General features: G+C 42.6%; 1 protein-coding gene across 5 annotated transcripts in view; it reads right to left on the bottom strand.

Annotated features, from left to right (window-relative positions):
- Positions 1-5,429: 5,429 nt before the first annotated feature.
- SYNE2 (spectrin repeat containing nuclear envelope protein 2) overlaps positions 5,430-25,593 on the bottom strand; it is a 197,464-nt gene continuing 177,300 nt past the window's right edge. For all 5 annotated transcript variants that reach the window (XM_075029637.1, XM_075029640.1, XM_075029638.1 and 2 more), the window contains 17 exons: positions 24,840-25,002; positions 21,024-21,211; positions 20,711-20,861; positions 20,038-20,220; positions 18,556-18,693; positions 17,453-17,647; positions 16,318-16,600; positions 15,893-15,961; positions 14,966-15,102; positions 13,914-14,043; positions 12,527-12,738; positions 9,708-9,908; positions 9,207-9,335; positions 8,513-8,701; positions 7,737-7,826; positions 7,481-7,527; positions 5,430-6,657 (listed from right to left, as the gene is read on the bottom strand). In XM_075029637.1, coding sequence (XP_074885738.1) covers positions 6,432-6,657; positions 7,481-7,527; positions 7,737-7,826; positions 8,513-8,701; positions 9,207-9,335; positions 9,708-9,908; positions 12,527-12,738; positions 13,914-14,043; positions 14,966-15,102; positions 15,893-15,961; positions 16,318-16,600; positions 17,453-17,647; positions 18,556-18,693; positions 20,038-20,220; positions 20,711-20,861; positions 21,024-21,211; positions 24,840-25,002 — 2,731 coding nt within the window. In that variant the 3' untranslated portion in view covers positions 5,430-6,431. The remainder of the gene's footprint in view (positions 6,658-7,480; positions 7,528-7,736; positions 7,827-8,512; positions 8,702-9,206; positions 9,336-9,707; positions 9,909-12,526; positions 12,739-13,913; positions 14,044-14,965; positions 15,103-15,892; positions 15,962-16,317; positions 16,601-17,452; positions 17,648-18,555; positions 18,694-20,037; positions 20,221-20,710; positions 20,862-21,023; positions 21,212-24,839; positions 25,003-25,593) is intronic.

Below are 25,593 nucleotides of genomic sequence, written 5' to 3'. Positions count from 1 at the left end.
CAGAGGTGGCTGTTTCTGATTGATGAAGTTATGCTGCAGTTCTGGGATGTTCACAGAGGTAAGCAAACTCGGTTCATGAAGGACTGCCAGTTGCCATGGATTTAAAAAAAAAAAAAAGAAAAAAGAAAAAGCCAAAACTTTTCCTTATGCATGCTGCTGTTAAAAACATGCTGAGGTTCTTCTCAAGTCTGGAACTAGAACCAAATGGTAAAACAGCCTTGATTTTTTAAATTTTTTTTTTAAAGAAATGTGGTAAGTCTTAGAGCATTTCAGACAGGTGAAATGCTTTGTCTCCAGGAACGTGAGACCTTTTCCACACTTCCATCTTCTTGCAAATTGCCCATTTTTAGTGCTGTCACGTTGCCAGTCAGAGAGGAGAATATGGGGAAAAAATGTGTTGGAACATTCTCCCTTGAGACAGGCTGGGTCCTCCTATTAAATGTGTAGCAAACTGAGACAGGTAGCACTTAAAGATTTTTTTTTTTCCCAATAAATATACATATTTCCATAGTAATAATATGTTAATTCCTTACTGACTGAATGATAGATCTATACAGGGATCATTGTGATGAAAGGAGAGCATCCTTTCAAGTGCTGGAACTTTTTCTTTTCCTGCTGATGGCCTGTGGAGTATGGAAGACATCTGCTGTATTTGCATCGTTAGAGTGGTTTAACAGAGCCTAAAAATGCAGTGAGCCCCCAGAAAGTTGCCTCTTGGTCCTATTTGAGCTGTCACCAGTGACCAGACTCTTCCAAGGTAAGAATTTTTGTCTTGTTTGGACTTCATCATAGAATCACAGAATGATTTCGGCTGGAAGGTTGCACCTTCAGGTTCCTTAGCTGGTTTCGAACCTGATCTTCTCCTAGAGTGGGCGGTTCTTTGTTCTCCTAGTCCCTGCCTTTGGATTCTGGGAATTGGGCAGCGTGGCTGGAGCACTTGTGGGTGAAGATTGAGGCAAACAAGTTGTGGTGTACCTGAGCCTCCTCCATGTCAGCTGTAGCCATCAGGGGAGGTACAGTTTCTTCCATCTTCCTTTGTTGTCAGATGTACCTGAAGAAACCCTTCTTGTTATTTTTCATGTTGCTAGCCAAGTTCAGCTCCAGCTGTGCCTTGGCTTTCCTGATCCCCTCTCTGCACTCACCAGCCATATCCCTATAACCTCCCCAGGAGGTATATCCCTGCCTCCACTGCCTATGCATTTTGGGTTTGTGTTTTAGTTTGGCTAAGAGGTCTTGACTTAACCAAGCTGGCCTCCTGCCTCCCCTGCCCAGCTTCTTGCACATTGGGATTGAGAGCTCTTGCACCCTGAGAAAAATGTCTTTAAATACCTCCCAGCTCTCGTTTGCTCCTTTGCCTCTGAGGGCAGTTTCCCAAGGGATCCCACGCGCTAGCACCCTCAACAGCCGAAAGTTTGCCTTCCTGAGGTTTAGGGTCCTGACTCTACTCTTTACCCCTCAAGACTGAGAATTCCACCAGGGCGTGATCACTGCAGCCCAGGCTGTCTCCGATCTTAACCTCTCCAGTAAGTTCTTCCGCATTAGTGAGCAACAGGTCCAGCGGTGCCTCTCCTCGGGTCGGGCTCTCCATCACCTGTACTGGGAAGTTGTCCTCGGTGCACTCCAGTAGTTGCCCAGACTGCTTGCAGTTTGCTGTGCCACTTTTCCAGCAGATGTCTGGGGGGGTTGAAGTCCCCCCGCAGGATCAGGGCCTGCAAATGTAATTTAGAATTGCTTGCAGAAGGTTCAAAATACACACGTATAAATTGGCACAAAAGTTTCATGTGGAAGCTCGGCCTGAGCGTGCTGAGTATTGCCAACGGCTGTGGCCGTGACTGGCGTCTTGAAAGGCACGATGCTGCTGCTGCTGTCACCAGGTGCTCCTGATGGCTTTGGAGCCTAACGATACAGAAAGTAAGCCTGAGCCTTTCCCATTAAGCTGGACTCAAATGATTTTGAAAAGCTGGCCCAGAAAGCCTACTTTTGTGCATCCAAGGTTGTTCCTTTGTTGGAATAATAGAAAATAGTTCTGCACTGATGAAATAGCTGCTCTATCCTAAGCTGTGCTTTAACCCACATATATTAGAAATGCAGTTGTAATTATGGGTCTATTTCAAATCTTAGCACAGCGAGCACATGGCAGAGCTAGATGGCACTCTCTCTCCCTTCCCTGCTCTTCCCCACCAAGATAAGTGCCCATGGGAGACAAGTTGCTCTTACCCAAGAGCTAAAGTTAAAAACAAAGTATGGGTTGGCCCGGCTTTGTCTGAGGCGCCTTCAAGTGAGCACAGCCTAAGGGCCTGTCACAGGAATTACTGCTTTACAGGGCTGAATACTGATCATATATATATTCGATATATGTACCAATATATTCTGTCCAGTTCTTTGGATGGCAGAGTACCTTATGACCCCACCGTTCCTGGTTGCCAGGGACAGGCACCACTGTTACAGCTGCTTTTAGTCTCAGGCCGGCTGTAGGCTGCACCACCACTTTGAACGGTCCGTGGTCCTGTGAACCCTCCATACGCTCAGAGCTGGAAGTCATGGAAATGCCTTTGCTATCATCACCATTTGTCTCAGAAGAAATTGTTTGACATTATTTATGTCCTGCCAGATAATGATTCAGAAAAGCAGTTAAGGATGTGGTCGTCTGTTGCGCTGACCCAGTGCCTAAACCAGTACTAAGGACAGCGTTGGGAATATGAAAAGCAAGTGGATTGCTAAAATATGGAAAATAAATACCACTTAGTCACTTTTCACAGTGTTTTACTACTGAACTGATGTGTGCTGAGTTACATGGCACACTGTTTCATAGGTAAGACTTCATTTTATTTATGAGCTGGATATTTTTTAACTCCTTCTATCTTTACATCCTCATGCATTGTTGAGTATCAGCAATTTCAATTTACGTGCATGAGGAAAACAAGATTGCTATACTATAAAAATGCCAACTTCAGCTGCTACTGCCTCAACAGACAAAAACCTTCTTCCCTCATCAGGATGTCACGTAACTAAGGAGGTGGCATAGCAATTAGCAGGGCTTACTATGTCCAGTTTTCCCAGAATTTTCTGTCCTGAGTCCATTTTATATGTGGCTTTAGTTTCAACTTTTCACCCTCACTGCAAATTTGTAATGGAGACTAGTTCATGACTGACATTGGTGCCTTTTAAAGTACTCTGTGTATGTTATACTAAGGTGAACTCCCCCCCCCCATCTCCTCCCCTTCTCTCAGCTGCTCTTCAGTTCTGTGAACTTGCAGGATTTGTCCGCTGATGTGTGTTTCATTCAGTTATAGATTCTTGTGGCTGCATAAACAGGTCTCATGAAAACTAAATATATGGCTTTTTGTTCATTTCTTTCCTGTAGGTGAGCTCAGCATGGTTTCACGAGTGTGTAAGGTGCACTGTCGGGGGGGGGGGGGGGTGTGTGTGTCTTATCTGTACTGCCACAGTCACTCCACCAGCTGTAGGTTGATTTACTGTGTCAGGTACTCGGCTTCTCAGGACATTTCCCAGCACCAAGCGACTACAGAAGACGCAGGTTGTGCTCTAGTGGTTGAGGGCACGTTTAGCTTGGGGGGGACACAAGTCATAACACACACACAGTTCTGGGCATCCCGTGCTGGCAGAATTATTGTTGACTTATTGGTGGGGAGGGGGGAGTAGGTCTACCTGAAAACAGATTGAGGTTTCATCTCCCTGCCAAAGAAATCAGACTCCCAACTCAAGACTAGTTTTGGCCTGGTTTCACTCCTAAGTACAAATGCGCACGCACAGGCGTGCTTGCTCTCGCTATTGATCTTGCCCTTTTTTTTAATCTTTTTTTCTTCTGCCCTTCATTGAACACTAACAACCCTGTCCTGAGTGAGAGGAGAGGATGCTAAGGAATCAGTGGGCACATATAATAACTTGTTTGAAGCAGACTTCAGTGTCAGCCTACAGTGCAGTGGTCATAATCAACTGGAAGTAAAACTATTTAAAATAGGTTTGGGGAAAAAACATTTAAGTTATTTTCCTAGACTTTTTTTTTGTGTGTGACATTTTGAGATAATTTCATGAAAGCTCCTCATTTTATGTATTACATCAGCTCAACAATTTGATATAACTGTACATAATGAAAGGAAATTGTAGGCTATGAAATTTTCTTTAGACCTTTTAACATCGTTCAAAACTTTTTTCCCCTGCATAGGTTCTTTAATGGCAGAAGAACTGAATATCATGTCAGCAACTGACTATTAGTTCTTGGCAGGAAGGTTTGCATGGGCATTTGTGACAACCCGGCAATGAAATAATGGTTAGAGTTGGCTGACTTCTACAGAGAGAGAAACTTCAATGAGCTCTATTTGAAAGTAATTGCTTTCAAAATACAAGATGGCAGAGGGAGAGGGGAGAGCCTGTGCCTGTGTGCAGCGAGGGGTGGGGAGGATCCATCCTCTATCTCTGGATGCTGCACTACGGTGAGAGCTGGAGCTGTGAAATCGGTAGCTGAGCACAAGTCTGGCTCCCCACACACAGCTACGCAGAGCAGCGTGCTGTGAAAGCTGCCAGGTCTGGAAGCGCTGCTGCCTCCGGCTGTCTTTAGCCTGCTGGAGCCCCCGCACCGCTTCTTGGGACTGAGGTCAAGGCACACTGCTATGGACCTGGTGTATCTCGACCCATAATTGAGCACACAGCGTGGGACGTAAACACAGGTACGGTACCACTGCTAAAAAGTGTCAAATTGTAAGCTTTGACTTTCCTAAACCATGTTGCAAACTTTACAAGCTTAACTGCATCACAGTTAAAGTATTAGTTTAGTTTAATATCCTGGAAATAAACCATGCTTTTTTTTACCACCACGGTTGGGAAAAAGCTGCTCGTTTGCTACAGGGACTGTCTTTGAATGTAAGAACGCAAAGCAACTTGCTTCATCAATTCCCCTGCCAGAAGTTGGGGAATAAGCAACCACCAGTGGTGACAAGCGTAGAAGAGGTGGGAGAATTCTCACAGGCTAATCATAAATCCTATTTTCTATAGGTAAGCATCACAGAAATTGGCTAATTCCTGGGTGACTTTCACTGCAACCAGCGTTCAACCAAACCCACTCCTGTTGCACTGATCTCTCCTTGTCATGCACACCCCCCCCCAGCACTGCCCTAACTCCTGGTTTGGAAAATCAGTTCCAGGGTGGGGAAATAGTTCAGCATTTCAAACTAGTAATAAGCATTAGTTGGTTCAACTTTGTATTCTTCCTCCAGGAAATTACAGTCAGTTGCAAAGGGAAGGATCTGTGCCAGTGAACACAGGCTCCACTGTGGTTATGCTTCTTCTGACACGGCTGTGTTAGCATGCAAGTAAGCTGACTTACACAGGAGCAGAAGGGTCAGCACTACTGGAACACACAGCTGGTTGTTCCCCCCCCCCCGCACTAGACACATTGATTAGTCCCTGCAGTCATTGGCAAAATTTTAATGACAACACTTGAACTGTACAACCGAGAAGCAACGGCAATGCTGACTGTACACAGTGTTTCTCTAGCCATTGCCCAAGTGTCAGTTTAATTTTAAAGATGAAGCTTATAAAAACGCACAATTCTCTCCCAAGATACTGTACAGTATTCAGCAGGTTAAAAACTGAAAAAATCTTTCATTAAAAAAGTCATTACATTATTTGTATACATCAGGGACAGTCTACATAATCATGTTCATCTAGAAAATATGTGCATTATAAACCATTTCCACGCAATGCAACAATTTCTGATTTCAAAGGTGGTATAAAAAGACAACACAGCAGTCCTAACCACTAGAACACTATATGTAAAACGGAACACATGACCATCCTTTTATTGAATGTGTTAGATGAATAAAACACAATAACAAAGATGTCAATTTTTTTGTTTTCACAAGTGACTACAGTACCAAAAGATACAGGTAACGTGAAGTGTGTGCAGTAATCATTTTAGGCAAAGTGCCTCTTCAAATGCTTGTTTGTTTGTCATGCTAACCCGAGACAGACTGCTGTGTTTAAGATTACTGTGATGTAGTTTCTGCATCTAGTAACTCAGTATTCAATCACCTTGCAAGCTTAAAAGCACTGCACCTATAAAATAGTGTATCTATTGCATCAAAGTATAAAGTGTGTTGATTACAGTTTAAAAATCTATAGAAAAAGTTTGTTTTCCGTACAAAAATGCTGAAATTTTGTCAAGATATACATGTGAAACTTAACACAGTCCCTGCGACAGGGAAAGGAGGCTATAAACGTGAGGCCTTATTTAGCTGCAGCAGCAACCTGCGCAGCAGTATGCAAGGGTACTGTAGTGGCTAGTTTGGGGAACTAACACAAAAGTTTCTGTATTTAATTATGCGATGCCACTGCTTGATTGATGCTAGCAGCATGAAAAAAGCACCGCAGAGAGTGTGTTTTGGTGTAACTGAAGATTCATGGGCTGCTTTCTAAGTTGGTGGAGGCCCATTGGTGTATCGCAGCATGGGATAGAAAGAACGGGCGAAGTTGTTTGCCTGGGTGCAGCTGTAGTCTTCCTCAGAAGATGGAATCATGCAAGCCAGAAGTAGAAGCAGTAGAAAGAACAACTGAAGAGGTAAAGCTGCTCGTAATACACGGTAAAAGAAGGAGGGAGACCGAGGAACTGCTTGAATAGGCTGTAGATGGCTTTCACCTCTGAAAAGGAGACAAAAAAAGAAAGTGAGAAAGAGGAAAAAAAAGGCACTTAAATTTGAGTTTGAATTAAACAAGTTGTTTTAACTCCCCCTCTAGGGTTCACACTACCCTTCCAAGATGCAGGTATCTACAGGAAAATGCACTGCACATTGAACGCTTTAACTATAACTTGAAAGTGTACAGGACTGCTTAGTGGGAAGCCTCCTGCTGGTTTGGGTTTACTGTCCTTACTACTGAAGAAGAAACATTTATTTGTAACAGCTTAGATTGGTGCCTTTTTACCCTATTTTCAGATGCAAACTTAACTTTTCCCAGGAGACAAACCACTCCAAATACATGCTGAAGTATAAAGGAAAGCCACCAATTCAAACTGATTAGGCTCTCTTGGCCTTGGCATTACTGAGATCTATCCTTTGAACAGGTCCTAAAGTACAGGGGGTGAAGTTCTCCCCTTGTCCTTCACAGTCTGTTTGTGTAAGTGGCTCTAAGCTGCAAGTTTCTTTTTCCAGGTATGCTGGTGGAATTAAACTAAGATTTAAAACTAAAATATTCCCCCATTTGGCACAAAAAATATTTTCTCAGGAGTAAAGACAAGCCAAGGTTGCACATCAGTGCAGAGGTTGGGAGCAGGAGTGCTAAAGGAAACCGTTCACCAAGGTGCAGCCCAGAACTGGTAGGTAGAGGAGACACTACAGGTAGGCAGAAATCACCTCCACCCGTATGTCAACCTATGAGGAACAGCTGCCCAGGTTTCTGCTGGCACTGAGCTCGCCTCTGCTGTTTTCACCATCCTTCAAGAGATCAGGCGAATAGAAAATAGTACCTTGTGCTGCTGCTGTTTCTGCCATCTGCAGTTCTCCTTGTGGTGATCTGTTGAGAGAAACAGCTTTTAGTATCCAGGTTTCAGAAACAAGGAATTTCTCTTTCACAGAAAAGATAGTTGTAGACTTTAAAGTCCAGCTGTAAACTCTGTAATATGGTACATGCATCTAAAAGATAAAATGATTACATTACGTGAGGAACTTTCAGGCTAAATATGCTATATGCTGATAGCAAAATATTAGAAAAAAAATACTTGCCTTCTTCACAGCAGGGCTGGATTTTGCTGCGACTGGATTAAAATCTCCTGAGTCCAAGTCATCTGGAACTAGCAGGAATGTTTTGGTATCCTAAAAGGGAACCACACCTTCCTCTGTAAAATGCATGCTCAAACTCACAACAGATGAAGTGCAAAGAGCCATCTTTCATTGCCTCTCCATAGGTGCACAGCCCATTGCCTCTTTACATGTGCATAACCAGTGGTAAACAGATGCTCCAGTTCTCCAACATAAAGAAATGTTTTACTATGCACAACCCGAAGGAATTACGACGGAACAGGTGCGTACAGGTATTAACTTGAAAATATCTCTTATGTGACAGCTCTCAGGATAAGCAATGTAATGCTATCAACTCCTACGTGTTCATTACGCACTCCTAGCCCGATAGTTGGTACGGACCATTGGATAACTCGAGTCAGAAGGGACCTCAGGAAGTTCATCTCGTCCAACCTCCTGCTCAGAGCAAGGTCAGCTATGAGACCAGACCAAAAACCTTACTCAAAGCTTTATCCTGTCTGCTCTTCAAACCCCTCAACGATGGAGACCGCAAAACCTCTCTGGGCAATCTGTTCCAATACTATAGTAGCCTTGTGGTGCTGAAGTTTTTCCTGTAGCCAGCCTTAACTGTTCTTTTTTCAGCTTATGAAGGTGAAAGTACTTAAGTTTTAAGTCAATCTTTTATAAATACCTTTACTCTTAGTATATTACTACTTGTCAGTGAGAAAGATCCATGAACAACTATTTAAACTCTGACTCACCAGATTTCCTTGTATTGTTTTTAAGTCATTTGAAACTTGTTCAATAAGCTGTTTCAGTTTCTTTCCAATTACATGGACCTTCTCATCAGCTTCAACGTAATCACCATCTGATTTAAGCAGCAGGTAAGCAGTGAGTTCTTGAAGCGAGTTTACTTTAAGCTGTTGTTCCAGCAGCTCTTTCTCCAGTTGCTTAGAACAAACAAACAAAAAAACAGTGCAACAGACTTACTCTCAACTTTAAGGATGTTCTTATGAAAGGAAGAACTCTGGAAGGCTTTAAAGAACAACTCAACCTGCCTGAGAATCCGCAATACACAGGAATGGCTATTACAGCTACGTATGAAATTAAGTTCTGCTTTAAGAGACTGGTTGTACCTGCTTGAACTAACATTTAGAAATCATTCTAGCAGTAATTAATCTATATGAAAAAGACATTAAATCTTGGAAATTGGAAGTCTTACTCCAGCATACAGACTGTTCATAAGGAACTTAATTATGATGCGTAATTACGGAAAAAATGCCTCATATAGGCAACCTCTTAGACCACTTCAGAAACCAGCCACCTTTCTGAATACAGCAGGTTCAAGGACAGGCTGCAGACATCTTGAGAAATAAAAATACTGCTCTTGATTTTGCGGTGAGCGCTACTGACTTGCTGGAAGAGCTGAGGTGCTGTAGTTAAGACTACACTTACCATTAGCTCCTTTTGGCATTCCAGTATTGTATTGAGGTCAGCATTTGGATCTGTGATTTGTCCTTCATTCCTTCGGCTATCAGCACTTGCTAACCACAGGATTAGTTTCTGGCTCTGATCATGGAAGTCCTAGAGAAATACAAGATTTGCACATAAGAGAAAAAAACACTTCTGCAGTGCTTTCACCTGGCTTTGCCTACAAACAAAATGACCAGCCCAGATAAGACAGAGCCAACAACAAAGTCACTATTAGTGAGGCTACTGCAACCTCGTTAAACTATTCCACCTATGTAATAAAAGGGTATTATACAGTTCAAAGATATTTTTACCAAAACCTTTAAACCCAATAGAGTCAAGTTTATAAGAAAATTAAATGTCTTGGATTCTGAGCAACCATTCCACCGATGTGCAGGAATTACCTCGCTGCCCTCCCCCCTTATCTACCCCTCAGTAGCACCCTAAAGAGGAGTTTTCCCTTATAAGCTGGCATGTGGCATGCACCTGGCAATGCAGTAGGGCTTGTTGTAAACCTTTCCTCCAGTTGTCCAACGCATGAGTTGCTTTCTCCCAATGCAAGTTCACCTTCCGAAGCCTGTTCTGAAGTTCTTTGAACTCTGTGCTATCCGCTTTCTGGAATTCTTTGCTGCTCAGGTTAACGGAAAGCACCACTGCCTTGTAGTTATCAAATGCTTTAAGCATGTCCTAGTAGAAAAAGAGGATTAGGAGCTTCTATGAATGATGAAAAAATGTTGTTTATTTACAATAAAACTACACCCTCAAAAGATTCACAGGTATTGGGGAAAGCTGAATCTGGTGGCTTTTCAGATAATATGCTCCTTAGCAGTAAGGTAGGTGGCCTTTTTTATGTTCTTTTAAAGCCAAAACCTTCACTTTGAACAAAACAAAGCTGGCTGGGCTTGTGCTTCTCCCTAAGTCACAGACATTATGGCTTAATCCACATCTGCCCTTCATTCCTCTGAGCTGTCTCTTTCCCTGACATTTGGACAAAAATTCCCATAGGTCATCACATGGTATTTCCTCTTGATTTATAAAGGTTTTGCCGCCTCAGAATCCTAGAATAATGCTGAAAGGGACATCTGGAGGTCTGTACTCCATCCTCCTGCTCTAAGTAGGGCCAACTTCAAACTCAGAGCAGGCGGCTCAGGGCATCATCCAGTCAAATTTTGAGTGTCTCACAGGATGGAGATTCCCCATCTGCTCTGGGCCCCTGGTTCCACACCAGGCCACCCCATTGTGAGAAATTCTTTTTCTTCTCTCTAGTCAGAGTTTCTGTCAGCCCACTCCTCTGACTTGCCAAGGTCCCCGTGAATGGCAGTCCTGCCTGCTTCCCTCCTCTCCCTTAAAATTGCAGGGGGAAACAATATGGAATTTGCCAAGTCATGGCTGTATCATCTAGTCACCTTTATGTCAAGGTAGAGCCCATATTTTTGAAGGTTTTTCAAAAAAATGAATGCCAAACAATACTTTGTACCCTCAAGAATTTACAGTTTGAATCAAGGGTACTCAGTCTTTTTCAAGTTGTGGGCTCTCACAGTAGAAAAGTAAAAGCTGCAGGATGATTCCTGCAATCAACACAGCTTGGATTGCTTTTCTTAGCAGCCTTTGTAACTAAGAGCGTCAATCTATATATTCTCAAGATCTGCGTCCCACTTGTTGAAAAACACTGGTCTAAATTACATTTCGCCCAACAAAGAACCCTGTCTCCCTCCTTCAAGCAACAAAGTTTCTTTCAGTATCAAACAATACAAACGGTCCATCACAGACTTCTAAACACCGGTAAGCCAGTCTGCAGCCAGACACGCTTTATCCTTAGCAAGGGCAATTGGGATGTACTGACATCTCAAGAAATTCATGTCTTAGAGCGTGCTGGCTCTTTTAGACACCCATAGAAAGCCAAGCTGCCTGAAAAGGGGATTTACAGCCAGCTAGACTCCTCTTGAGAAAATGCAGAAGAGAAGGAGAAGTGAAGCTCTGCTCCTTGAAGAGGTCAGACACCCAACTCCAGCCTGAAGGGAAGCACCTCCCTCCACTCATAAGGTATCACCAAACCTTTCCTAGCGCTTGGTGCCTAAGCCAGATCGGCTGATGGCATGAGAGTCGTTCTTACTGGAGTCACACACTGGCGTGCAGAATCATTCTCCCTGGCCTAATGACTACTCAGGGATGCGTAGGCTTAAGCATACTCTCAACATGACTAAGAAATCACTCCTCTGTCCTGCATTGTCTTGTTTGTGAGCATCATCCCTAGTGTGACACCGAACTGACCAGTAGCCTCAGGATTTGGGCGACTCCACACGAGGCTGCTGGCAGAATGGTGAGCACACAGGCATTTTGCACTCCCACAAGTGTTAGGAGTTCAACCTGCAGCATTTTGCTACCTCTGTCCTACTTACAGGTACTCTGGTAACCTCCTTCTTCAACTTGCAGACCTCAGTTAGTCCTAATTTATGGAAGCTGAGAGTCATAGCAGGCAACATAACATGACCACACATGCTGACGAATGTTCACGTTAGTGTCTCTCTAACTGTTCTATTACTTGGCTGAAGATTAGCAGAGACTGAATTTGTTTCTTGTTTTTAACTAATACATTCTATTCGATGAGAAATCTGTATTTGATAAGCGAAAAAATGCAGCTGCACATTTTGAAAGGATGTACCTTTCAACCATTGGACAAGGTGCTATTTAGACCTAAGATTTTTTGCAAACACCGTATTGCTAAAAAACACAGATTTAGAGCAGATCTTTGGAGCAGTCTCCCTGTTGGAGCTAGACCCCTCCACTCCCCCTTTAATTCAATTAAAAAAAAAAATCAGCCTACACACTGCAGCCTGTAGACCCGGCTAATTTGAAAATGGAAAAAATGACGCTATCACTACTTAGAATACCCAACCCCCAAAACAAGGCCTGACCCTAGGCATGTGGGGAGTCTAAGCCTTCATTATTTAGCTTTTTTCTATGTTTGTTTTCTAAACCAAAAGGCCTAAAAAGAGAAGTTTGGGGCTGAATGTTTTGTTTGAGAGAGAATAAAGTGTCTCTGCAAGAAAACAGAAAGGGAGGGTTTTTTATTTCAGCCTGGCTGCCTGCTGTACCCAGGCATATTGCCTGCAAATCTCTGCATATGAAGACAGAAGAACCTTGCTTAACTACCCTCTTTAGTCCTCTTAACTGAAAACAGCTTAGCTCTTCTGTCTGCATACACACATTGTTATTCATGATGCCGACAAATCCTAAATGCACAAAGACAATGATAAAGAGCATCAGCATCTTGAAATCCCACTTCTCAGTATTCCCTAACTTACCTTCAATTTCTTGACTCTTTGTTCCAATGCCTGCACAGTGGTTGGAGGTTTCACTTTTTGCAGCTCTTCCAGCTCTTCCTCAGTTTTATCAAGCCAAGCAGAGACATCACTGAGATCTGAGTTCAGCTGCTGCCACTGCTGCAATTTCTGTTTTATCCTAAGTTTATTTCTGAGGTCTTGAGCTTGGATGAGCTCCCACCTATCAATAATGCCTACAAATTATAGAACAACAAATGTTTAAATGTTCAGTAAGGTGAAGAGTGTGTAAAAGAGGTGCAAGGAGTTTTACAAGTAAATTATTCTCCAATCTACTGAAGGCCAAATAACTGCTACCACGTACTACTGTTATCCAATCACATTTTTTTCTTGCGATTCTGCAGTCTCTACGTTTCATATTACTTGTCAAGCTGTCCACATAGAAATGCTAATCACAGTAATTGAAGATGTTTTAATTCCCTTGGAAAAACAGAGCAAATCTAAGGAGACGGAATTCAATGAACCCAGCTGTGATTTGGTAGACACCAAAATTCATCAATGGGACAAAGTATGATCCAGCAGTTAGGACTTGGGTTTATGTTTCATCAATTCAGTGCTAAAGGAGATGGAGATGCCACCTGTGTGATCACTAACACTATTTCTGGAAGCACATCCAAGCCCTTCTCAGAGATTTTCCTGTTCATGCCATGTATGGGACTCAACCCTGGTCCATCTGTGACACCAGAGACATAAACTAGGTAAACTGGTACATATAGCTGCAGTCTTCTTTTTATCACTTGATCCGCTTTTGTGATTGCAGTACAGACGTGTTATTACAATCTCAAGCACCTAGAACCAGGAATGAGGTCCTAAAAGGTTAAAAGAACCAGCTTGTTGGCCTATTTGGAAGAAAGGACCACAGTCAAGACAGTTAAGAACAGAAGACATTACCAGCTTTGACAAAACATTTCTGTAAATGGGAGCAGTAGCATCTTGTTATATGGAGTACCAATAACTGAGAAAATGAACTACAGCAATCTTATTTTAGACAGACACACAGTTCTTTGGTTTGAAATCTGATTAAACGTCTCTAAAGTATTCAGTATCACACAAAAGTGAAATTGTTCCCATTCATTCCAACCAGCAAAGAGACAGAAGGATATTATGAGTGATAAATATCTCGATTCTGGCAAAAAATGTAAAAGCTTAGAACAGCAAACATGGGTTGGACAGTACCAGGTGAGAAGGCAGCTCAGCAAATCTTAGCAAAATACATTAATTTAGAGAATAGCAGTTTACGTCTGTTTTGTTCCCAAGGCAAATGTGCTGCCTTTGTACCATCTCTGCTTTGTCTCCCCCAGAGTAACAGGACAAACACCACAGCACCAAAGCCACTCCTAATGCTCTGTACCTGGCTGCTTCTCTGCAGCTGCTATATTCACAAGCTCTTGGTCGTCTTGGGGTTCTTCATCGCTCATGTTAGTGGATGTAATTTTCTCCTTGTTGATGCTGCTGGTGCTTGCAGAGCTGAGCTGCTTCACCTGGAATGACATTTTGGTGGGTGAGCCCTGCAGGGTAACAAGCCATCAAAGGTCAAACTTTATTTGTGTTACTTTGGGGTGGCTGGACTGCCGCTGAGCTCTTGCATGTCAGATTTAGCACTGGGCTTCTGCATCTTTGCTAACAGTTTACACTGGCTCTCTGTGCCTTCTCAGTAAACACACACTATAATGATACTAATTATTACAAGACTGGACATGGCAAATTAATTGCTTTTGCACTACACGTATCAGACAATGTACATTTGCTGAGGCTTTTTGTTGGATTCTGGGTCTTGGCAATATTGACTCAAAGGCTCTAAGACTGGATTAATGATGACAAAAGCAGCCAGATACCAGTGCCATCTTGTGCCTGGAAGAGTGCTGACAACTGGTCCAGATCCACCGAGCCTGGCAGCTGCTGGCAAAGCCATGGCTGGCAACCAGTCATCAACGCTGAAGTACCAGTGAACAATACCCATTTTGGCAACATTTTTTAGTGCCCAGAAGCAGATTAAATGGTGGGTTGCATGCTAGAAAAGGACCCTTCAAATTGGTCTACATAGGAAAGGAAGATATGTCAGTAGGTGTAAAGGGAGGGTATTTACACCCTCTCCTTGGGGGCGTTAAATTCTCCTAGACTTGTCCTATGACAACAGAGGAAGTAAGTTCTTTCAGACACTGACTCTGATCAGAAGCCTAACATGATTCTTCTGAATTGCTTTAAGGAAGCTTTTCTAGCCAGTGGATAGAGACTCTCACTGGTTACCTGAGACACCAGAAATAATGTCTAAGTTTGCATTAAGTGAACACTCCCCCTGTGACTAATCTTTTCCTTGATGCTGGAGGAAGGAAGAGGACGGATTTATACAGGAATAACAGACTGTGTAGTACAGGTTCAGTGCCCACAGATTCTCCAACTCACATAGTCTGGTTTATATGGAGTACTTGTCTCTGGACCAGACAACGCATTTCCAACCATCTCTGCCTGATTGTATCGGTGTTTCCTGCAGACTGGGCTATCCGGAGAATGCCAAGTATGAGCTTCTGAGACAGGCTTTCCTGAAACAAATAATACCAAAACCATATGCCATGAGTGCAAAACTCCATCTCCTCAAGGAAGCTGTTGCTTTGTATTAAGTTAGAAAGCGCTCTGAATAAAATGGCATCAAGTTATGGCATAAAAATGACAGTTTTGCAGCTTTCCTTGCAAAGCATGCACATTTGCAAAACATCGTGTTTCAAAGGTAATGAGATGAGAGCCATGCAGTTATGGGACATTCTGTTTTCTTCTGGAAAATGCTTGAATACAAGTATGAGTATTCAAAAAATAAAAGAAAAAGGCTGCACTGTGGTTTTGGAAAGTTTGCATCCCAACAACACTATCACACATCTGCAACGCATTTCAGTAGGGACAAATACAGACATGTCCCGATAACGTTTGTTCCGGATTTAACAGACAGGACGCAGACTGTTCTGTCATGCACAAACCAAAAATACTTGCAGAGTTGGAACTACTGCCTTCAGTAATTATGCAATCGAAATCAGAAACAACCAAAAAAGTGATACTACCCAGAGCAAACCACCAAGAAAGTACCAAAAGACTTTGGATCAATACAATGAAATGCACATTAACCACCTTGGCATTTACCAGGCAAAATCTAAATGGTATGTTCTTGACTGCTTTGTAATGTACATGTGAATACTGCAGCGTAAGAACACCATGACAGGATGACACATGGTGTCCACACAAGGCAGGAAGTCAGACATTACATATGAGAGAGGTTGAGGAATATAGCGTGCAGCACAGGGAGATTGCCATGTTCAGACACATGCATTAGCAGGTGCCTACCAGAAGATGCTTTCAAAGTTTTTGTGGTCATTTTAAGATATGCCTCAGGATTTTCAGTGATTTCTACATCTGAAAAAAGAATAATGTCATTTTCCTCACTATTCAATATTTTCCAACTATTAAAAACAACTGAAACAATGAGGGACAGCAAAGACAAAGAACAAAATAAGTTGTTGGTACTATTTTCAAACATTCTTAAAAGGTAAGGTTTCTAAAAACCTTATGTTTCTGAAAATATAAGCTTGGTTTAGACAATACCATTCCCTTCATCATGGCATCTAAGAGATGAGACTGCTCACATCTGTTAATAGTACTTGAAAACCAACCGGCAACGTGGGAGCAAAACCTCATTCCCCCTCCCTTCCCACGCAGGGACATCCTGCAGTTGTCCATGCCAAAACAAACAGCTGGCAATTGGTTCTCACCTGACAGAGCACTGTAGTATGTTGCTTCTTCTTCATCTTCGTGAGAGGAAGAACCTCCCACATCACCTGTGTGATCCCACTCTAGTGGGATGGAGTCAACACTGACAGGGGTTTCACAGCCTGATCTTTCATGACCTTGAGTAGGGGGCATAAGGTGGCAAAGGGACTGTGTCGAAGAGGGCCCCTCACTGATAGCTTTCTTATGCCAGGGATCATTCTGGATTTCTCTGGAGTCTTCTGGATCTGTCTCATTTTCAGAGGTCTCTTTTTCATCGTCCAATCCCTAAAAATAAATTACAATTATTGCATATTAGTAAGATTTATAATAGATCTACACTGCTTAATGAGCTAATGATTGAGACACACAGTACTACTGGGGACTGTTTTGCAGTCAGCTGCAGTAATTGAAGACCATGTGCCTAAAATTAAAGGGAAGCATCATTTCCGCTTCCTTCCTCTTTTGCCAAAACAATCCTCACATCAGCAGCTACCTCCCCTCTTTCAAGACGCTCAACCACCACCACATCTCCTCTCTCTAGTTTGCAGGGAGGGGTACCCAGTTCCAAACTGATTGCACAGGTCAGCAATGAAATCATGCTCAGGCAGGGGTGAACAGCTACTCATAGATGTTCATGTTACCTCCTCCACCTGGCTTTCTAATAGATGTTCTTTCTTTTTGAGCCAAAGCAAACTGAGAATCATCTAAATGCTCCCAGTGAAAAGTAAAGAGTGTGCTGTTCCTCATTCAGGGTTCTCACAAGAAAGTAGACAGATGAAGCCTAACAAACAAGTCCGTAAAGAGATATTCTAAGCACGTTATTGAAATTAAAGAGAACAAAGTGATATTAAAAACACCAAAAAACCTTTTGAAGCCCTCAAACCGCCACTATCTAAATATTAACCCTGTGAATTACTTCCATGCTATTATCCAGATTCTGCAGATGGAGTCCCAACAGGAGAGGCATGAGGAGACAAAACTGGTGACAAAGATTTAGCAAAGCTGGCACAACTACTGAGGAGTTCCTGACCCCTTTGAGCTCAAGCCACCCAGTCAAGATGCTAGGGATAAGCAATGAGCATTGCAGTTCAAACACCAAAATCTTGCCAAAGCATCAAAACAACTGTTGCTTCTTACAGGATGCCTTGAGGTCAGTCTTTGATGGAACCGGGCAACTCGCCCAAACACTTCCTGACAGTATCGATGAAGTTCTTCCAATTCGTCTTCAATCAGGGTAGCATCCAAAGGTTCACTCTTCTGAATCAACTGCTCCCCAAAAACGATTAGCTGATCAATCTTATTGGTGTTTAGTGTTATTTCCTGCTGGAAACCCTATTTGGAACATACAAGAAAAATAATTACTTCTGCAATACCCCTTTCTAGCCTAAGGTTTGTCCTTCTTTTCTCACTCACTGCAGTGAAAGCAAAGCAGCACTTGACATTGTTGTCTAATTTCATTTGGCAAATACCTTTTTACTCAAGAGGTCCACACGTTTGTTTTATTAGCAGGATTAGAGTTGCAAATGAAGTGGCGTTTACCACCCATGTGTATATCAATATGATTGCAGTGTCCTGAGCCTGCAGGGCATCACGATGGGAGTTCACCTAATCAGAGTTTATTTTTCTGTTGGGTACACACAATCTTTTCCTCAGAAGCAAAGAAGTTTGTTTGGCTGATTGGGCCTCCAGCCTACACAACAGTAAATCTACATCCCAAAACAACTAACAGTGCAGAGAGAAAGGAGAAACGAGCATATGAGCAGGTAGCAAAGAACTAGTATGTTCTTTAGAATCGTTGCACACACCTGCTGTCTTATTTCTGTTTGAAAGTCTCAGCTATAAACAACGGACTCAGAGGAGAAACGCTGCCTCAAGGCCAATTAAAAAAAAATTCTCACCAGAAAAAAACCTGCCTGAATTTAGGAATGTAGCTTTTTCTGTTTAACCTGCATGTGCTCCTTTCCAGGCCAGGTATCACTGTCACTGACACTTGGTGTTAGAAGAAAATGGCAGGATAGAACTGAGCTTGAACACTGAATCTGAATTTAAATACTGGACAGTTTAATCTTGCTTCAGAGGATAAGTCTTAACAATTTACTGGTGTCTTAAAACAAATATAGCCCTACAGAGATCTGTTGGCTATTGTGAAGCTCCAGAAAAGTAAATGATTCTGTCAAGAGAGGGTAGCCCAAGAGGATCAGCTGGGCTATATTAAACAACTGCTTTATAAGGATACGTACATTTAACTGGCGCATTTTGTCATCAAAGTTACTTTTTGAGAAGTGCTCCACGTTTGTCAGCTGGAGGTCCATTTCTGTGAGCCAAACAAGGATGCTTTCCCTCGTCCCCTCAAACTCATCTCTCCGATTGGTGAAGTGCTGAATAGGAAGAAGGGAGCCAGTGTTACAAGACTTCAGCTACTAAAAACAGATGGTCACAGGAGCCCTCTGAAAACAGTGTTTTGGTTCAAAACTGCTGTTCACCTTAAAGGCCTTCAGGGCACAAATGGCAGCATGCCACATATAAAAACTGTCCCCTTCCTATAGTGATGCTGGAACAAAAAGTGTCCTACATTAGTACACTGTTCATATGGGAGAGGGAATAAAGCTTCAGAAGCAAGATGCTTCTATAAAATTATATTCTTGCTTCTACACTGTATACCTTCTCCCACATTATTATACCTGTGTAATAGTTACTTGGACTCAGGTTTAACAGCCAATTTGTTCTACATTTAGAAGACAGACAGACAAAAGAAGCAAGCCCCATCTCTAAAGTAATTAAAACTATGACATTAAAATCAGTAAAACAATGCAGAAGCTGGATCATGGATGACCATGCCAGTGTAATTAATGCATCATTTGGCATGGAAGCCAGGAGGAGTTCTTTCTGCTGCCATGTCCCACAGAAGCTGCTAACAGACATGCAGCTTGCAGTGCCCCAGTTCTCCTTGGTGGATTTACTCTTCAGGAAGGAGATCATGTAACATCCCAAACACAACACCTCCTAACTGCACAGATCAAACCCCATCAGCACTCTCACAGCCTCATCCACGGACTTTGTGGATCTAATAGTTTTCCCTGTCAATTGCTTGCAGCACTGCTGTATTTAAAAATCAGGCAGTGACAAGTTTCCCCCAGGGCCCAGCACAGAATATCTGCCCAGAGATCAGTTTAACTTGACAAGCAGGACACTTATTTGAAGTGTCACAAATACACTCTTTGACAACATTCCTCCATCAGGCAGACAGCACAGCAGGAGCTGGTGACAGCAGCATGCCTCTCCATCACATCTCCATGTTTAAAGCCTTGTAGGTGAATCATAACTTGGCATGAAGTAGAGCTGTGTTATAAACTCCAAACCATACCTGCACTGGGGCCCTTCTGCCTCTCTGCCTCTTTTTTATGAAAACGTGCAAGTGCATGAATGCATCCACCCATGACAAGGGTGGAGTAGAGTGTGATAGGAGCAGTGAGGCTTCCAACACATCTTCTAAAATTTGCACTCATTCTTCCCTTATCCTTCTTTAACTACCAAGAAGCCATCTACCAAGGACATGTTTATGCCATGTACTTGGTGACCTTTCCAGAGCTGCTCTCCTACACTGGTAACTCAAGACACAAACCAACACAAGACAGTTGCTCCAGTATGCGTTTTGCCCTTGGGTAATTCCTACAGAAACTTGCAAGTGCTCCTCTCATTCTCTCACCCCACTGTGCAATTACCTTGAGTCTCCTCAGAATGGCAGCAACTCGTTTCTGGAGATTATCCCAGCGCTGGTTGCCTTCGTGTACCATCTGCTTCAACTTGCTGGCTGAGTCGGTGCGGTTCTCGCGGGCAAGGCGCCTGTACTGCTTATTGATCAGCTCCAACTGAGTGAGTCGTTCATGAATTTGCCGCTGGAATGCCTGCAAGGCAAATCAAGGAACTCAGTTCCCTTGCAGATAAGAGAAAGGATCCAGATGATACTATCCGTCAAGAGAGATGATGATGATGCCCTCCCCTTAAAAACAGACCTTCCAACTGCAAAATTAAATCCAGAGAAAGACACATATTTTAAATAATCTGCTCAGACTTAGCTCATTAGGAAAAGGAAGAAAAAAAAAAAAATCAACCCACAAAGGTCTCCTGCCTATAAAAAGCAAACCTTTAACTTATAAGCAGGATCTTGTCAGTTCAGAGCATTGCATTCTCCACATTAAAAAAATTCTGGAGACAAATAAATCAGCGAGATACCTAGCAGCCACACACTGGACAGATTATTTATGTTCTCTATACCACCCGTGTCAAACTGGTGTTTTCCAGTGATCCAGGCATTTCACACAGACAGTAAGTATTTAGCAGTCTGACCATTCAGCCTGCTGCTGAGCATAAAAAAAATGAAGTGAAAAAATTCACCTCAAATTTCTTCAGCTCCTCCTTTGCATGTGTGTACAAAACCTCTGAAGAATTAGGCTTAGCTGCTGTCCTTTCAGATGATTTTAGCCAATCTTCAAAGCGAGAGTAGTCGTCCAAAAACCTCTGCCATAGGCGCCAGGTCTCCTCAATTCTGAGAGGGAGGTGCAAAAATGGAAAGGTTTTATCACAAGCTAATTATTAATTTTGGATTTTTTTTTTTCTTTTTCAAAATTCAGCTTGTGGCAAAAGCTACAGTGTTTCTCCACAATGCTGACACAGGCTTCTTTAGGAGGGGTAAGAAAAAGACACTTACTTCATTCGCCTTTCCATAGACATGGCGCAAATGTTTCTCCACCGTCTGTCCAAACTCCTGGTAGTCTGCTGGATGGAGTCACACTCTGTCTCATTAGCACACGCATCTGAATCGTGTAGCAGGACTTCACAAATATTAAAGACAGATTCCACCCCTGCAGTGTGTTGCTCTATGTCTCGTTGCAGATCCTGCCATTGGCAAAAGAATAGCTTCAGTAGAAGGAAACATGTGCGGCTAGACTTCAGACATACCTTTTCAAAATGCTGTAGAGGATGGGGAAAGAGCAATTTGTGTGTCAGGAAAAGCTTATTTAGCTTTAGAAAACAGACTTGCAGGATGAGCCGTGCAGAGGACAGGCTGACAGGTCAGGACAGAACTGCCACGCAAAAAGGGATTGTCCAGCTTTGGTATCTCAGTGAAAGCTCCATCTTCTCATTAACAGTCTGGACAGTTTTAATGTGCATTCAAAATCCAAACCTTACACATACTAAACCTTACACATACACTACTGTGTTTACCTTACCGTAAACACATACTTATTGATTTTGACAGTACAAGATGACAATGTCTCATATCAGCTTACTAAACTGTAAGAATTGACAGGGAACTTGTAGTACAGTTCATGTACTTTAGTGACTATATGATCACAGGCTGATATCATGAAACACAGAAACCCAGCACACAAGCAGCTGGTGTTACACTACTTTTCTTATTCCCTCTTGTAGAGCTCCTGTTTTGACAGACTATTTTAAAGGGTCTGGCAAAGACCCTTTGTCTAATCTACACTACAGGTTTCCTCTCCATAGCCTCTATCTCCATCACAGTCTGGCCTCTCATTCTGGACCTATAACTATTGCTAAAGTCAATGTAATTAAATAACAGAAAAAGAAAGCCTTATCTAAATATTTCTTATTGAAAAGGCAGCTCTGTACAAGGCTACCAACTGTAAATATTAATGAAATGTCAATGTCCACTACATTTCCATTTTTTCAACTGTTTCTGGCTTTCCTAATGAAGGATACAGAGACTTTTGCTTGAATAACACTAGAACAACATACACAAATGAGTATTTTACTGACAACAGTGAACAGGAACCCCCATTAAATGGTATTACTGATTTCAGTGAACAGATGAAGCAGAATTGGTTTTGCTCTAGACTTAGAAAACCAAAACAAACAAAAAAAACTTAAAACAGACACAGCTTGTAGTAAATGCAAAAGGAGTTGAAGGAAGATCTTCCCAGAAATCAACAAGCTGCAAGGAGTTGAGTATCACCCACTGGCAGTCTTCAGTGGTACCTCAAAGAACGGCTGGGCCATAAATAGTCAAAATTTGGCTTGTGGAATTTGTGGTAATGTACAGCTTTAAGGAATGTAGAAGCCAAAATCTTTACATAGATGAGAGACTGCCAGAAGCAGACCCAACATAATTTTTGACAGCTTATTAAGGATTCACAGCTGTCTTCCGAACAAGAGGCAGCAGCATCTTTTTAACACAGGCTCTACGTCTGAGAGTAGGCTGGTACCTGGAGAGACTCTTCTGAATTCATTAAATTACACTGGATTTACAGCTGTATTAGTGAAAATGAGAATTTGGACCACAGATTACAAATCCACTCTACCTGCACTATGGTAATGTTCCTGACACAATCTCATTACTTTTGGTCATGCCTTGGTTCATGGAATAACCCTAGGCAGAATCCTTGCTGTTTTCCAAGCTTTTATTCCATCCAAATGACCTGACTGTATTACAGTGAGACAAACACAATAAACTAACGGGGCCAGGAACATACATTGTGCCCAAAAAGGTACTTTTCCTTCAACTCTGCACAGAATTGCCCAGAGAGCTTTAACAGACTACACGCTGCTAGAGTTCTGCATTAGTGAAACAGCTTTGAAATCTTAAAATTAATATTATTCATGTTTTAATCTTCATCCTTTAATTGAACAAACATGCCACAAAACATCTCTGTGGATGCACCATGCTTTTAAATGTCATTATTCAAGACCGAACAGGTAAAGCTTTTCCACTCATGGACATCAAATAAAAGACGCCTGTAGGGCATTTCTTACCATCATTCTGCTCTTGCTGAAATAATTGTTCGGATAAAATCAAGAAAGATCTTTTTACTTGTCACATTCAGATAAAGGTTTCTCTAATGCGAGGCAAAAGAAGCTTTTTTTTTTACTGTGGTCTTTTAAGTCAGCACAGTCTTCTCACACACAGTCTGCTAAAAGGTTAGAGTAGAAGGAGTCTAGAGGTACCCAAAGGTCTGTGTTTCAAACAGAATCCAAACAACAAAGCAGTAAGTGGCTCTGAGCAGCAAATGATGGCTCTTACAGTGAGCTGAAGCTTGAATGCTCATAATAAAAATAGTTTGGACACAATTCCTTTGTGCCCTACGTTCTTCTCTGCCTGGCAATTTATCAAAGCCTTTGAGAATGCAAAAGATTTGGATGGGAAGAAATACTTCCTTCTTGTTTACATGACCAGTCACAAGGTAGATGAAACCATAAGGGGCACTGGGCCAAGGCTTCTGGTCTTTGACCAACTCCTGCAGTGGAGTCAGTGGGAGCCATCTCCACTCCTATTGCAGAGGAGCTGGCCCTTCCTGCCATGTCTGGGACTTGAGTGGATGGAGACCCATATTAATGAGCAGAGAACACAGCCCTCGTGTCTGGGTCACTCGGGGATCTTTCCTTAGACACGAAAGCAGAAGCCGGAGAGAGAGAAGATGGGGAGGATGGAAAGAAGACCCCTGGGTGTTCTTAAAGGCAGATGCCATAAAGCTTCCACGTTTAACAGCTTTATTCCTGATCCTCAGTTTTAGGGCAAATATTCTTGTTTAACACAAAGGCCAGATGACAGCTGTGGTCTTTCTCAGCCTTCCCAGTGAGGCACTTTGAACCTGGGCAGACTTGTAGCACAGCCCTCAGCAAAGGCTGACTCCACCAGCAAGTCTGTGCTTTGGTTAAGTTCCTTTTCCTTCCCTGGCTGCTCGAGAGAGAAATTTACTCCAGGACTATCCAACTGATCTCACACTTCCACTTGGCTGGGATAGCTGGCACATTCAGCTGTGCCCGATCCTTGCCATCTCCAGCACTTAAAACTAGCATAGATTCTTAAGATCCCCCTGGTAAGCCACTGTCTCGGATAAATGCCTACACGCACTCAACCAACACCCAACCGTGCTAGGTTGGTTCACACTTATGCCTCAGCAGGATTCACGCACCATCTCACCCAACCCTGAGGGGATCTTCAGAGCCTGCCTACTGGATCAGGCCTCAGTCAAAAGTGTGTTTGCACGAGTCCACCCTCCAAAGCTCAAACATCCTTCTCTGCCAAGCTTGCTCTGCTGTCTGCAAGGAGGGGAAAAGAACTGAGCTAGTGGGGCAATACATCAAATCACAGCACTCAGACCTGCCACAGCCAGTTCACAGGAGACCCGGCATTCACGCCTTGTCAGCCTAAGTCATCCTCATGGATTTTGCCCACTGTCTGTGCCCTGGCTAGCCCTTATGAAATCTGCTGTACTTAACTGAGCAAACTATCAAACGTAAAAATGCTTTTGTCTGTATTTTGCATGTTTTCCTTGGGTGGAGGGGGGAAGGGAGAAGTGGGGGTAAGTCAACACAATACTGAAATTACAGCAAGCAAATAAAAATTTTCCATGTAATGCATCTTGGCAGGAACATGCCATAAAAAGCAAACAGTTAGAAGGCCTTGCTAAAGAAAAGAAACAGGTGATTTTAAACCAGGACTAATTGTAATCAGCAGCATTTTAGCTCATTTACTCTGACTGCTGCTATTTCCCACCTGCTGTTCTGCCAGTCTCTTCTGGATTTCTTGGTCATCACAGATGTCATAAACAACAGGCTTGGAAAGCTCAGACTCAATCCGGGCCAACCAGGTGCGAAGGTTACTCATGTTTTTGTCCAATAGTTGTATAAAAGCAAATGTTTCCTTCAGTTTCTTCACCCTAAGCAAACCAGGAAGAACATTTTGTTACAAAGATCTGCAATCAGTGGAAATGATGTTAGCAGAGGGTGATGACAGGCATGGCTTTATGAAGCACTTACTGTCACACCAAGCTGTTGCCTGTAAATCAGAGCCATGTTTTAGTCAAAACCTACCTAAATTGGCTCAGCAGGCCTCTGCTCTACAGCTGCAGGAAGGTCTTGTGTGAATTCTTTAATGAAACTGTATGAGCAGAGTGAATTTTTGTAGTCTCATTCATCTGCTAGTAACCTCTTCAGTCAGTTCTTGGGAGATTTGTCTAAGTGGGAGTTTGTATCTAACATGCTGCAGTTAAACTAAAATAGGTATCTATGGTCTGATTTTCCTGCTGTGAATTACGTTCAGTGTCGTCTTTAGCAACCAACAGGCCCGCTCTAATCAGCAAGGCAGCGCTCCACCAACAGAGGCAGAATTTGCCCAAACCACAGTTCCAAGTCTCCAAGCAAATGAATGCTGACAGGAGAGAAGGCCTGAAAAACAGTCGCTGTAGAACTTACAGCGCCACGACATTAAAAGCTCTTCTAAACAACACACTGAAAAGTGCAGAGATGTG

Source organism: Buteo buteo, chromosome 6, assembly GCF_964188355.1.
Source record: "Buteo buteo chromosome 6, bButBut1.hap1.1, whole genome shotgun sequence".
Taxonomy (NCBI): domain Eukaryota; kingdom Metazoa; phylum Chordata; class Aves; order Accipitriformes; family Accipitridae; genus Buteo; species Buteo buteo.
This window is presented reverse-complemented; position numbering and strand designations above follow the sequence as displayed.